General features: G+C 44.1%; 1 protein-coding gene across 1 annotated transcript in view; it reads right to left on the reverse strand.

The window, feature by feature from the left end:
- Positions 1-14,618, reverse strand: part of LOC121540846 — a 76,155-nt gene that overhangs the window by 19,713 nt on the left and 41,824 nt on the right. Inside the window, exons 4-5 of the mRNA XM_041849968.2 lie at positions 7,196-7,436; positions 6,209-6,474 (exon numbers count right to left, since the gene is read on the reverse strand). Coding sequence (XP_041705902.2) covers positions 6,209-6,474; positions 7,196-7,436 — 507 coding nt within the window. The remainder of the gene's footprint in view (positions 1-6,208; positions 6,475-7,195; positions 7,437-14,618) is intronic.

Below are 14,618 nucleotides of genomic sequence, written 5' to 3' on the forward strand. Positions count from 1 at the left end.
ACTCTGTTACTTGAACTCTGTGAAGCATTTATTTGGGCTGCAATTTCTGAGGCTGGTAACTCTAATGAACTTATCTTCTGCAGCAGAGGTTACTCTGGGTCTTCCATTCCTGTGGCGGTCCTCATGAGAGCCAGTTTCATCATAGCGCTTGATGGTTTTTGGGACTGCACTTGAAGAAACTTTAAAAGTTACTACATGATTCCACATATGTTATTTCATAGTTTTGATGTCTTCACTATTATTCTACAATGTAGAAAATAGTACAAATAAAGAAAATGCCTTGAATGAGTAGGTGTTCTAAAACCTTTGACCGGTAGTGTATATTTTACTGGGAAAATATGTAGTTGCGTCTCCCCTACTTCATTTACAGTATCTGCCCTAACATCATTATTAGGCCTATAGCAAATGCTGACATGAAATATCACAAAATTATTATATACATTCCAATCTGAATGTAAGACAGATGAAGCAGAAAAGGCTACTTGATTTTGTCACACGCTGACAAGTTTACTGGATCAAGCAGGGGTGGTGGGAGACTGGAACAGTCTTGGATCAAGCAGAGTGATAAGCACAGCGTTGTTGTCGCAACACGCAAACTGTTGCTTACACAGGTGGCAGCTATCTTTCGGTGGGTCATCTTTTGACAACGGGAAAAGCTGTAAAAATGCATGTTTCAAGTTGGCTTTGTCATCTTTTAACAAATAATCTAAGCACACAATTAAACCTTGCATTTGGTCATGGGAGAGGAAGGCTGGTGGGTTGTTGAAGGAAAATTATTAATGGTCCAATGTAGCCGTTTTATCTCTATATGACATTTTTTTCTGTACTTGTTTTCAATTAAAATGGTCAAAAAGAAACAAAAATATTTTCTTAGCTAAGAGCAATTTCTCAAACAAACATTTTGCTAGGACTGTCAGAGTGTTCTGAGTGGGGAGGGGAAAATTGAAAACTAGCTGTTATTGGCAGAGAGGTTTGGACCTCTCTTTCTTATTGCTCTATTAACTAATTTAACACCTGGTGATGTCAGCAGGCAGGCCAAAACTCCATCCCACCAAAACAGGCTGAATTTTCAGGCAGTCTTTTCAAACAGCTCTTATGCTAAAAGGGCTTTATCATAATTTTCACAATTTCTAAGTATTATTCCAACCTCAGTGTGAGAATATAATGCATATAAAACACAGGAAAATCATTTTTGACTGAACTGGGCCTTTAATATAATAGGCTAAGAAGCTAGTAATTTTTGTAAATACATTTTAGAAAAATATCTTTAATGACAAGCAAGTATTTACACAGTGGTGTAAAGTACTTAAGTAAAAATAATTTACTACTTAAGTAGTTTTTTTGTGTATCTGTAATTTACTTTACTATTTATATTATTGACTACTTTTACTTGTACTTCACTACATTCCTAAAGAAAACAATGTACTTTTTACTCCATACATTTTTCCTGACACCCAAAAGTACTCGTTACATTTTGCAAGACAGGAAAATGGTCCAATTCACGCACTTATCAAGAGAATATCTCTGGTCATCCCTACTGCCTCTGATCTGGTGGACTCACTAAACACTAATGCATTGTTTGTAAATTATGTCTGAGTGCTGGAGTGTGCCTCTGGCTATCCGTAAATTAAAAAAAACAAGAAAATGGTGCCGTCTATTTTGCTTAATATAAGGAATTTGAAATGATTTATACTTTTACTTTTGATACTTAAGTATATTTAAAACGAAATACTTTTAGACTTTTACTCAAGTAGTAATTTACTCCCGAGTGGCGCAGTGGTCTAAGGCACTGCATCGCAGTGCTAGCTGTGCCACTAGAGATCCTGGTTCAAATCCAGGCTCTGTCGTAGCCGGCCGCGACCGGGAGACCCATGGGGCGGCGCACAATTGGTCGAGGGTAGGGGAGGGAACAGCCGGCAGGGATGTAGCTCAGTTGGTAGAGCATGGCGTTTGCAATGCCAGGGTTGTGGGTTTGATTCCCACGGGGGGCCAGTATTTTAAAAAAATAATGTATGCACTCACTAACTGTAAGTCGCTCTGGATAAGAGCGTCTGCTAAATGACTTAAATGTAAATGTACTGGGTGACTTTCACTTGAGTCATTTTCTATTAAGATATCTTTACTTTTACTCAAGTATCACAATTTAGTACTTTTTCCACCACTGTATTTACACACAATGAATAGTGGCACCTCAGACATAATGGAAATTGACAATTCTGATCAGACAGGCAGCAGTTTTTTTTACTGTCTTTCTAGTGCTCCCGATGATTTGACTCAGATTACGAGTTGACTGTATGCATAGCAACTGATGATTTGTCAGCCCTACTCTCTTAGAACTAATGGTTCTAGAATATATGGAACCAAAAAAGGTTCTATACCTTGATACATAAGGAACCCAAAGGTGTACGTTACCTGAACTTAAATGTTTTACAATTCTCAGTCCACTGATATTGAAATATAGACAATGTCATATTGACATACTTTAGTTTCTATGTAGGACCAGACTTTTGATAGAAAAAAACTGCTAGGGAGGGTGAAAGCACAACCCTTTTACCAATTTCTGACTAAACAGAATACTGTTACAATTGTGAATTTGCATCATATTAACTGTCCTTGGAAATAAGTCAGATTGCCATTTAATATCTATAAATCATTTTGAAAGCCAATTTTTAGGGAAATCTCCATTGGAGCCCATGTATTTTTCCCATACTCCCATGAGCGCCCCTGCTGGTACAAAACATAATGTTTTGCAAGTTCTCCTGTATATACATTTACATTTTAGTCATTTAGTAGACGCTCTTATCCAGAGCGACTTACAGGAGCAATTAGGGTTAAGTGCCTTGCTCAAGGGCACATCGACAGATTTTTCACCTAGTAGGTTCTCTGGTAGTAGTAACTCCGCAATTACACTAGTAACAACATTGTATTAATATGTTGTTACATAGTACATACAGTAGGTTATTTATTTGTGATTGCGCAGTAACAGAGGTGAGTGGTTTATGTTCTTTCACTTGAACAAGGACTTTACACAAAACGATCAACCCCATATGTTATGTAATTGCCTACTGATAATTATTGGGTGAAATCTCAAGTTGGCTTTAATGCAGGCATGTGCACAGATAGGGCTCAACCAGTGCCAGAGCACCTGCCTTTTTGCCCTCCTATGAAAAAGTGTCCTTTTTAGTGGATTTTTTTATTTGATGAATTACTTTTTAATTTTATTTGAAGTCTCTTTTAATTGTTTGTTTTAATTTTAAATGTATCGAATTGTTCATCAAACTAGCAAATTTCATAAGCTCTCCCGCCCCAAGAGCGCACTTGTCTGACATGCATGCAGTGGCCACTGGCTGTAGAAAAGTAAAAATAAAGAAAACTCCTTGAATGTGTAGGTGTGTCCAAACATTTGACTGGTACTGTATATAGGGGCATTATAGCTCAGGTAGGCCGTAGGTATGGAGGTACCTTACAGTTTTTGACCGCTATAGATAGCACCTAGAAAACAGCTGCTGTTTATGCCTTTTGTTTTCGGTTATACGTATCCTATATCATTTTTCTTTGATGAAGGATGGACTATCGCCTTTTGTGTGGAAACCTTTGAGCTTTTGTTTGGAAAATAAATGTTTGTTTGTTTGTTTTTACACTACACCAGAGCTTTGGATCCATTTTGTGGTTGCTACTTTGGAAGTGCGTCTAACCCCCGCGTCACATACCTATAGCCTCAAGGCAAGTTTTTAATAAGAATACAGATTGCCTTTATAGTTAAGATGCTTGTTTACGAGGTGGTAATTAACTATAGGTCAAGAAAATAAAAAATAAAAAATCTGAAAACATGCATAAATACAGTGGGGAGAACAAGTATTTGATACACTGCCGATTTTGCAGGTTTTCCTACTTACAAAGCATGTAGAGGTCTGTATGAACTTATGGGGGAAAAATCCAGAAAATCACATTGGATGATTTTTAAGTAATTCATTAGAATTTTATTGCATGACATAAGTATTTGATACATCAGAAAAGCAGAACTTAATATTTACAGAGATCATACGTTTTCTGTAGGTCTTGACCAGGTTTGCACACACTGCAGCAGGAATTTTGGCCCACTCCTCCATACAGACCTTTTCCAGATCCTTCAGGTTTCGGGGCTGTCGCTGGGCAATAAGGACTTTCAGCTCCCTCCAAAGATGTTCTATTGGGTTCAGGTCTGGAGACTGGCTAGGCCACTCCAGGACCTTGAGATGCTTCTTACGGAGCCACTCTTTAGTTGCCCTGGCTGTGTGTTTTGGGTCGTTGTCATGCTGGAAGACCCAGCCACGACCCATCTTCAATGCTCTTACTGAGGGAAGGAGGTTGTTGGCCAAGATCTCGCGATACATGGCCCCATCCATCCTCTCCTCAATACGGTGCAGTCGTCCTGTCCCCTTTGCAGAAAAGCATCCCCAAAGAATGATGTTTCCACCTCCATGCTTCACGGTTGGGATGGTGTTCTTGGGGTTGTACTCATCCTTCTTCTTCCTCCAAACACGGCGAGTGGAGTTTAGACCAAAAAGCTCTATTTTTGTCTCATTAGACCACATGACCTTCTCCCATTCCTCCTCTGGATCATCCAGATGGTCATTGGCAAACTTCAGACGGGCCTGGACATGCGCTGGCTTGAGCAGGGGGACCTTGCGTGCGCTGCCGGATTTTAATCCATGAAGGCGTAGTGTGTTACTAATGGTTTTCTTTGAGACTGTGGTCCCAGCTCTCTTCAGGTCATTGACCAGGTCCTGCCGTGTAGTTCTGGGCTGATCCCTCACCTTCCTCATGATCATTGATGCCCCACGAGGTGAGATCTTGCATGGAGCCCCAGACCGCGGGTGATTGACCATCATCTTGAACTTCTTCCATTTTCTAATAATTGTGCCAACAGTTGTTGCCTTCTCACCAAGCTGCTTGCCTATTGTCCTGTAGCCCATCCCAGCCTTGTGAAGGTCTACTATTTTATCCCTGATGTCCTTACACAGCTCTCTGGTCTTGACCATTGTGGAGAGGTTGGAGTCTGTTTGATTGAGTGTGTGGACAGGTGTCTTTTATACAGGTAACGAGTTAAAACAGGTGCAGTTAATACAGGTAATGAGTGGAGGGCTTCTTAAAGAAAAACGAACAGGTCTGTGAGAGCCGGAATTCTTACTGGTTGGTAGGTGATCAAATACTTACGTCATGCAATAAAATGCAAATTCATTACTTACAAATCATACAATGTGATTTTCTGGATTTTTGTTTTAGATTCCGTCTCTCACAGTTGAAGTGTACCTATGATAAAAATTACAGACCTCTACATGCTTTGTAAGTAGGAAAACCTGCAAAATCGGCAGTGTATCAAATACTTGTTCTCCCCACTGTATATCTACTTCATGAACAGTCCTACAAAATAAGTATTATAGGGACATCACAACAGTGTAAACCACTTGTAAAATAAGTAATTCTACTGTTAATAGTACTTAAAGTAGTTATTTTGTTTATATACTTCTAAATACCTTTATGAGAGTAGAACAAGTGTTGTACCTCATCATAACCAAAGCAATAAGGACATATTACTGTATTGTGCATGTTTTTGTTAAAAGGAGATTTTGTAAAGAAATGATGTATAGCTTGACATGTTTTGAAAAAGTTCACTCTTGCACATCTTTGCACTGAATATAGTCTCAAACATTACTACATTAGCTGTTTTGTGTTGATTTCACAAGATATTTGATGAGGGCTTACCCCATTATTTTGTATTCAAAAATGCTAATGCTAAACTGTAGTTAAGTAAATAAACTCCCAATCAGCTGCTGATTCCAGGTCCATATACTGACTGCTTTCTAAGCAATATGAAGTAAATAACTTGAGATTATTTTGTAATGTGAACTATCCCTTTCACATGTTACCCCTTCAGAACCATGAACAAGCAAAATACAGGTAAACCATGTGTTAACTTAATCAGCAGGTTATAAAACTGACTATAATTTACCACTTCATGAAAATTGTCTATCAATAGTGTAGTAAACATTATATTAATGGTTTATGCTTTGTAAATGCATTAGTCAATGCATTAGTCAATTGTTTACTTGTAATACATTGTAATTCATGTACACTTATTGTAAAGTGTTACCCAGAGGGATTACCTGTTTTTTAAGGGCATAATGTTGTACTAATCAATGATCTGATTAGCTAAAATACATCATACCTCATCCCTTTCGATGACAGTCCCATGGTCACCCATCACCTGCTGTAATACATGTGTGCGCTGCCGATGACCCTCCTGCTCCTTCAGACTAGGACTGAGGTTCAGCTTTGCCTCTGTCAGATTCCTCCTGGCCTCCTCACTCTCCTTGCTGATATCCTCCTCAATCCTCCTCTCCCTTTCCTGCCTCTCCTGTCGCCGCTGTTCCTCCTGCCGCCGCTGTTCCTCCTGCCGCTGCTGCTGAACAATGCGGTCCTTTTCATTCTTAGCTTTTTGGGAAAAACGGAAGCGTCAATGATGTTTAATGCCAAAGTGAGAAGTCTATCCAAAATAACTATGCGGCGACGCATAAAATGATACTGTTCATTTGAAAAGTAGGCCTATAGTCTAATAGGATGTTCAAGCCAGCCTTTAAAATCAAGCCTTGATTTAACATCCTAAAGCCTTCTTTTATTAATGCTCTAGGCAACGAATTCAGAGTTAAACAATTTATCATTATTGGATCAAACTTACAAGGACGTTATGTTCACTATTGCAAATGCAAGCATATTGCTTAGGAGACACGATGTCAAGTCTAAAGAAAGTTAGCCAAATTTAGTGTCATTGCAATTATGTGATACTGAAACTATCCAACAATTCACTAGCCAATGGTTTGGAAGACCATATGCATCTTCCTGCCGTTAATCTGAGTTGACGAAAACACACAAGCCCAAAATACACAGTTGAGCTCCTCATTTATTTGGCTATGGAGCTCATTTTGATTGGTCTGGGAGTGGTCAAGCCCTTGACACACCTATTCATTTATTAATCTAAAGACAGCTTTACACTACCGCCAGAATTTGCACCGACAGATATTACCACGAAACTTGCAAAATTATGTCTGAAGCGACCCCTGAGCAATAACGCTACACCATAGTGCTTAGATCAACAATTCCGTTTGGGTTGTTAAAATAGAGCCCTGAAGGTTTAAAATGAAAAAATACGACTTACCATAGTTGGGACATGTTTTAACTCTCGAATTTGTGCTACAGTGCAGCTCAATGACAGAACGGTCCAGGCTTTCTCTGATGGTGAACGTTATGTGTTCACATTTGCAGTCATATGAAAAAGAATAGTTTTGATGATCTCCATATGTCAGATAGAACGTATAGATTCCGCTGTACAAACACATTCTGCTCTTCCAAACTGGCCAACATTCTTCTTCCTCCAGAGCCTTCAGGGTGGCACCTGACTGGAAAAGTAAAGAAGTCTTTATCAGTACTATTTGTGGCTTTTGTCTTTGTCCTCATTTCTTTCTCTCTGTTGTTTTAGAGACTGGAGAAGGGTGCGATGGAGAGGGGGTGGGTTGTATCTTTAGAATTTGTGGTTTGTGTGTGTATTGTTTTGTTTCAACCTTTTTGAATGGTCTATCTGCTGCAGTATACTATATGCCCAGACTAATGTGGATCTTCAGCAATTTCAGCAGCAGCTAGATGCTATTAGATGAACTAGGCCTAACTTCATCAGCTATCCCTCTGATATTCCAAGTAGCTTACGTGGGCGCTGATGATATGTTTGAATACTCTAAATCAGGGGTGTCAAACGTCCGGCCCGCGGGCCGGATCAGGCCCGCAAACGGGTTTAATCCGGCCCGCAAGATGATAAAAAAAATATATATAAAAAAATAATAATAATAATTTTTGTAAAGTATAAAAATGCGCTGCAATTTTTCAATAAAATAAACTGCTGTTCCAATTGCGTCCACTGGATGGCGCAATAGCAATTGTGTTAAGCAAGCAAACTGTTTATACCGGGGCAGAGCAAGTAGGTCAAGCACATGCAGCCAATGAGCTACTTTGTTTTGCCCGCAATATTTATTACGGCTTCTACTTTTAACATTATGTGCTTTGGCACCCTCATTGCCCCAATATGTCTCTGTCAAACAAGAGAAAAGGGGACGCAGAGTGCAGAGTGTTCCAAGAAAAATGGTCATCCTATTTATTCACGGAATTGAATGGGAAAGCTGTATGTTTGGTGTGTTCAGAGCATGTTGCAGTGCTGAAAGAATATAACCTTCGTCGCCACTATGTGAGTCTTCATGCCGACAAATATGACAACTTTCAAGGACAGCGGAGATGAGAGAAGGTGATTGAACTGTTGGCGGGTCTGAAGAAACAGCAGTCTGTGTTTACTCACAGCCGAGACATCAGTGACGCTGCAGTGAAAGCTAGCTACCTCATTGCTAATGAAATCGCAGTGGCTTCAAAACCATTTAGTGAGGGTGAATTTGTAAAAACATGCATGATGAAGGCAGCGGAGATTGTGTGCCCTGAAAAGCGGCAGGCTTTTGCAAATATCAGCCTGACAAGAAACACAGTTGCAGACAGGATTTCCGATCTTTCAGTAGATTTGGACAGCCAGTTGAAGCAAAAAGTAAAGTTATTTATTGCGTTTTCGGTTGCAATTGATGAAAGCACGGACATTAGATGTTGCACAACTGGCCATTTTCATCCGCGGAGTTGATGACACATTGACCGTCACCGAGGAGTTCGTGGAGTTGGTGCCGATGACAGATACAACGACAGCAGCTGATATTTTTACCGCACTCATCGGCGCGCTGGACAGGGTCGGAGTGGACTGGTCCCGCGCTGTCAGCCTGGCTACAGATGGTGCGCCCTCAATGATCGGGAAAAAAGCAGGCGTTGTGACAAAGTTCAGAGAGAAAGTGCAATCTGCAAATGGAGGACGTGATTTTTTGACTTTTCACTGTATTTTGCACCAGGAGGCTTTGTGTTGCAAGTCATTAAAGATGGATAACGTCATGAAGGTGGTCATCCAAACTGTTAATTTCATCCGATCCAGAAGCCTGAATCACCGTCAGTTTGACAGCCTTCTCAGAGAGAAAGACCACATCTATGGCCTGCCATACCACACTGAGGTAAGATGGTTAAGCCGAGGTGCTGTGCTGAGGCGTTTCTTTGATTTACGAGAAGAAATTGAACAGTTCATGGAAGAAAAGGGCAAACCAGTGTTAGAATTTCATTCCGCAGAATGGATGCAGGACCTTGCATTTATGGTGGATGTTACAGAGCACCTGAATAACTTGAACAAACAGCTGCAAGGGTGCAACAAAGTTGTCACGCAGTATTATGACAGCATACGTTCTTTCTGTCATTGTGGGAGACGCAACTTGCCGGTGGTGATGCAGCTCACTTCCCCTGTCTGAAAAATGTGTGCGCGACCCAACATGTGGCAGACATGAAGCGGTTCAAAGATAAAATAACGGGACTGTTACGGGAGTTTGAGCAACGCTTTCAGATTTATGTTTATATGTTTTTATGTTGATGTGCTATTGTTTTTTAATTGATTTTATTTTATTTGTATATTTAACCTATTCTTGACTCTGTGGTTCTTGCACTTGTTTGGGGAACAGGATTTCATTATTTTTATCTACATTTCTGCCTGAGAAATGACACCCTGATATAGTTCTGTGATCTGTGATATACTTCTGTGAATCACTGAGGCATTGTGTGTTTGTGTGTTCTTTGTCCTCAGAACTTTCAAATAACTTGAGGTTTTTTATGATTAATGTCATGATCGTCGTAGGGAATAGACCAAGGCGCAGCGTGATGAACGAACATGTTATTTATTATCTTCAGTGATAACATACACAACCAACAAAACAACAAACGACTCGTAACGTCCTCGGTAACAAAGACCGACACGGAACAAGAACCCACAAACACAAAGGGAAAACAGACAGTTTAAATATGGCTCCCAATCAGAGACAACCAGCCAACAGCTGACACTCGTTGCCTCTGATTGGGAGTCACTCAGGCCAACATAGAAATACACAACCTAGAACTCCCAACATAGAAACAGAACACATAGAATGAACACACCCTGGCTCAACATATAGAGTCCTAGAGCCAGGGTGTGACAGTACCCCCCCCTAAAGGCGCGGACTGCGACCGCGCCTCAATAAGAGCAAAACAGGGGAGGGCTGGGTGGGCATACCTCCTCGGCGGCGGTTCTGGCTCCGGCCTTGCCCACCACCCTCCAATAATCCCCCCATAGCGCCCATGGTCCGGTCTGGCCCCGCTGGCTGGAGATGAACTGGACGTAGCAGGAGCGGTTAGCTTCAGCTCCGTTGTGGAGCAGTTGAGCGGTACCTGATTAGGCGCCGATGACCCAGGCACGGGTTGTGCCGGACTGACGGCGCGCACCCCTGGCTTGGTGCGTGAGGCAGGAACGGACCGGACCGGGCTGACGATGCGCACCCCTGGCTTGGTGCGTGGAGCAGCAACGGGCCGGACCGGGCTGACGATACGCACCCCTGGCTTGGTGCGTGGGCCGAACGGGCCTCACCGGACTGACGACTCGCACCCCTGGCTTGGTGCGTGGAGCAGCAACGGGCCGGACCGGGCTGACGATGCGCACCCTGGCTTGGTGCGTGGAGCCGGAACGGGCTTTACCGGACTGACGACTCGCACCCCTGGCTTGGTGCGTGGAGCAGCAACGGGCCGGACCGGGCTGACGATGCGCACCCCTGGCTTGGTGCGTGGAGCCGGAACGGGCTTTACCGGGCTGACGACTCGCACCCCTGGCTTGGTGCGTGGAGCAGCAACGGGCTTTACCAGGCTGACGACTCGCACCCCTGGCTTGGTGCGAGTAGCAGGAACGGGCTGGACCAGGCTGACGACTCGCACCCCTGACATGGTGCGAGTAGCAGAAACGTTCTGGACCAGGCTGACGACTCGTACCCCTGGCTTGGTGCGAGTGGCAGGAACAGGCCGGGCCGGGCTGGCGACTCGCACCCCTGGCTTGGTGCGAGTGGCAGGAACAGGCCGGGCCGGGCTGGCGACGCGCACCGTAGGCTTGGTGCGAGTGGCAGGAACAGGCCGGGCCGGGCTGGCGACGCACACCGTAGGCTTGGTGCGAGTGGCAGGAACAGGCCGGGCCGGGCTGGCGACGCGCACCGTATACTTGGTGCGAGTGGCAGGAACAGGCCGGGCCGGGCTGGCGACGCGCACCGTATACTTGGTGCGTGGAGCAGGGACAGGCCGGACTGGGCTGGCGACGCACACCGTAGGCTTGGTGCGTGGAGCAGGAACAGGCCGGACTGGGCTGACGACGCACCCCGTAGGCTTGGTGCGTGGAGCAGGGACAGGCCGGACTGGGCTGGCGACGCACACCGTAGGCTTGGTGCGTGGAGCAGGAACAGGCCGGACTGGGCTGACGACGCACCCCGTAGGCTTGGTGCATGGAGCAGGGACAGGCCGGACCGGGCTGGCGACGCATACCGTAGGCTTGGTGCGAGGAGCAGGGACAGGCCGGACCGGGCTGGCGACGCGCACCGTACACTTGGTGCGAGGGGCCGGAACAGGCCGACCGTACTGGGGACACACACCACTGGCTCTACCTCGGGATCTGGAACGGGCCGGACCGGACTGGTAACACACCCCAGTACCTCTCGCCGTGCCTCTACACCTTCCTTCCCTGCTTTGACCAGTGGCCCCCGTAACCTGGTGGCCTTCTGAATCCGCCCCTTTTCTGCCTCCGTCAGCCCCGTCGTCCATGCCGTGTGCCCCCCCCTAAAAATTTTCTGGGGTTGCCTCTCGCCTGTCCGACGTTGACACTGCTGACGCTGCTGCTCCTCTTTCGCCAGGGCCTTTCCCGGCGCTTCCTCCCATGTCCAGTCCAAGTTCTGCCCCGGGACACGCTGCTTGGTCCTTACTTGGTGTGTTCTTCTGTCACGATCGTCAGTTAGAGACCAATGCGCAGCGTGTTGAACGAACATGGTATTTATTATCTTCAGTGATAACATACACAACCAACAAAAGAATAAACGACTCGTGAAGTCCACGGTAACAATGACCAACACGGAACAAGAACCCACAAACACAAAGGGAAAACAGACAGTTTAAATATGGCTCCCAATCAGAGACAACCAGCCAACAGCTGACACTCGTTGCCTCTGATTGGGAGTCACTCAGGCCAACATAGAAATACACAACCTAGAACTCCCAACATAGAAACAGAACACATAGAATGAACACACCCTGGCTCAACATATAGAGTCCCAGAGCCAGGGTGTGACAATTAATAGTGATGTTGTGCTTTTGGACACTGTCCTCAGGCTCCAGCTTTATGTTTATATGTTTTTATGTTGATGTGCTATTGTTTTTTAATTGATTTTATTTTATTTGTATATTTAACCTATTCTTGACTCTGTGGTTCTTGCACTTGTTTGGGGAACAGGATTTCATTATTTTTATCTACATTTCTGCCTGAGAAATGACACCCTGATATAGTTCTGTGATCTGTGAAACAGTTCTGTTAATCACTGAGGCATTGTGTGTTTGTGTGTTCTTTTTCTTTAGAATTTTCAAATAAACTTGACGTGTTTTATGATTAATAGTGATGTTGTGCTTGTACTATTTTGGACACACTGTCCTCAGGCTCCAGCTTTATGTTGTATGTTGATCGTATTAAAACAAAGAAAACAATCTGAAGTTGTTGTTTTTAAGTTATATATACCATGATTTTTCCGGTCCGGCCCACTTGGGAATAGATTTTCCTCCATGTGGCCCCTGAGCTAAAATGAGTTTGACACCCCTGCTCTAAATGAAGGAAAACGAGGCTATATCACAATGGCAACAGCGATTACGCGGCCAAGTGTATGTGTGTGGCCAGTCATAATGATTGGGAAAAATTATATTTTACGACGTCATCCCAGTTCACTTGTGTCAATCAAGTTGCAAAACAGGTTTAGGCATGCCGCACTACAACACAAACACATATTATTATGTCAACGAGCAATTAGCCATTATAGTACTTGTCAGCAGGATATCAACCATCGCCAACATAGTTGCTCATCAAGAATAGGCCTACTAATTATCAAGTCACAACATTCCCAGTCGGCCCGCACAACAATCAACCATCATCATATCAAGTTTGCCCATCTCAATTATAATCAAGTCACAACATACTGTATGTATCCCTGCCACTCAAATATAACGTAAGCAATTGGAACAGGCCAAACAGGGATGGAACTTCTTAATCACTGCATCAATAAAAGCCGTGCACATCAAACAGGGGCAAGCGCGTGGGAGAGCGACTCTCAACCTGTGCCTCATCAACAAGAGGGAGCCACGTGTCTTTTTCATTGAACCTCTAAATGTTACCGCTACTTCCTACTTTAAATGTTGTTGCACGGTATGAGAAATCTGGGGTAAACTGGGGTAAATACAATAGCAATATTTTCATTATGAGACCAATGTCTTACTCGCCTGACGTTCTAGTTGGGCACATCTTTTATTTTCCCGCTCTGGAAAGTACTAGCTTAATTTCCATCCCCGAGGGCTGAGGCCAATGTCAGCCTGTCATCAGCATTGCAAATTGCATGGCAAATATCAGTAACCTAAGTAAAAATAAGAATAATTATTATTTATGTAGGAGCTGTGATTGGTGTTTGCAGAACCAATAATTTATTTTAGGCCAATAATGTTCAAGGCACAAGCCACATAGGGAGCATACAGTAAAGGCATGCACACACGCCTAGACATATTTTTTTTCTAGTAACAAATACAGATGGATGCAATTAAAGACTTTTAGTCCGGGAAAACTCCAGGGTTGGATGGCATACCAGTCGAGGTATACCAAACTTTTTTTTGACATACTAAGTGTCAGTGTAGCTGTAGGTGGGTGTGGTGGTGGAATCAGGCGCAGGACGCACAAAGTAAGTCCAAAATACTTTAGTTGTTTGCAAACAAAACACAGCACGAAAACAAATGCCCTGAGGCGAGAAACTCCGCACGCAGGCGAAATAAAGCGGACGCACAAAATACGCGCGACAAAATACTCCAATACACAGAAATGGAGAGCAGCTCAACCGAGCAAACTGTATATACAATAGCTAAACGCACGACAGTGAAAAACAATCACACACAACACTAGACAAACACAACGAGAACTTATAGGACACTAATTACACTAAACGATAACAGGTGTAACAACAATCAGACAAAAGCAAACGAACATAGAAACATGCAACGGTGGCAGCTAGTATTCCGGAGACGACGAACGCCGAAGCCTGCCCGAGCAAGGAAGAGAGGCAGCCTCGGCCGAAACCGTGACAGTACCCCCCTTGACGCGCGGCTCCAGACGTGCGCCGACTCCGGCCTCGGGGACGACCAGGAGGACGCGGAGCAGGGTGCGTCGGGTGCCCACGATGGAATTCCGTCAGGAGAGACGGGTCCAAAATGTCTCTCCTCGGCACCCAGCACCGTTCCTCCGGGCCGTACCCCTCCCACTCCACTAGATATTGGAGAGCCCCCCATCCGACGTCTCGAATCCAAGATGGACCGCACGGAGTACGCCGGTGCCCCCTCGATGTGTAATGGGGGCGGAGGAGTCTCCCTGATTTCACTTT

Source organism: Coregonus clupeaformis, chromosome 3 (genome assembly GCF_020615455.1).
Source record: "Coregonus clupeaformis isolate EN_2021a chromosome 3, ASM2061545v1, whole genome shotgun sequence".
NCBI lineage: Eukaryota > Metazoa > Chordata > Actinopteri > Salmoniformes > Salmonidae > Coregonus > Coregonus clupeaformis.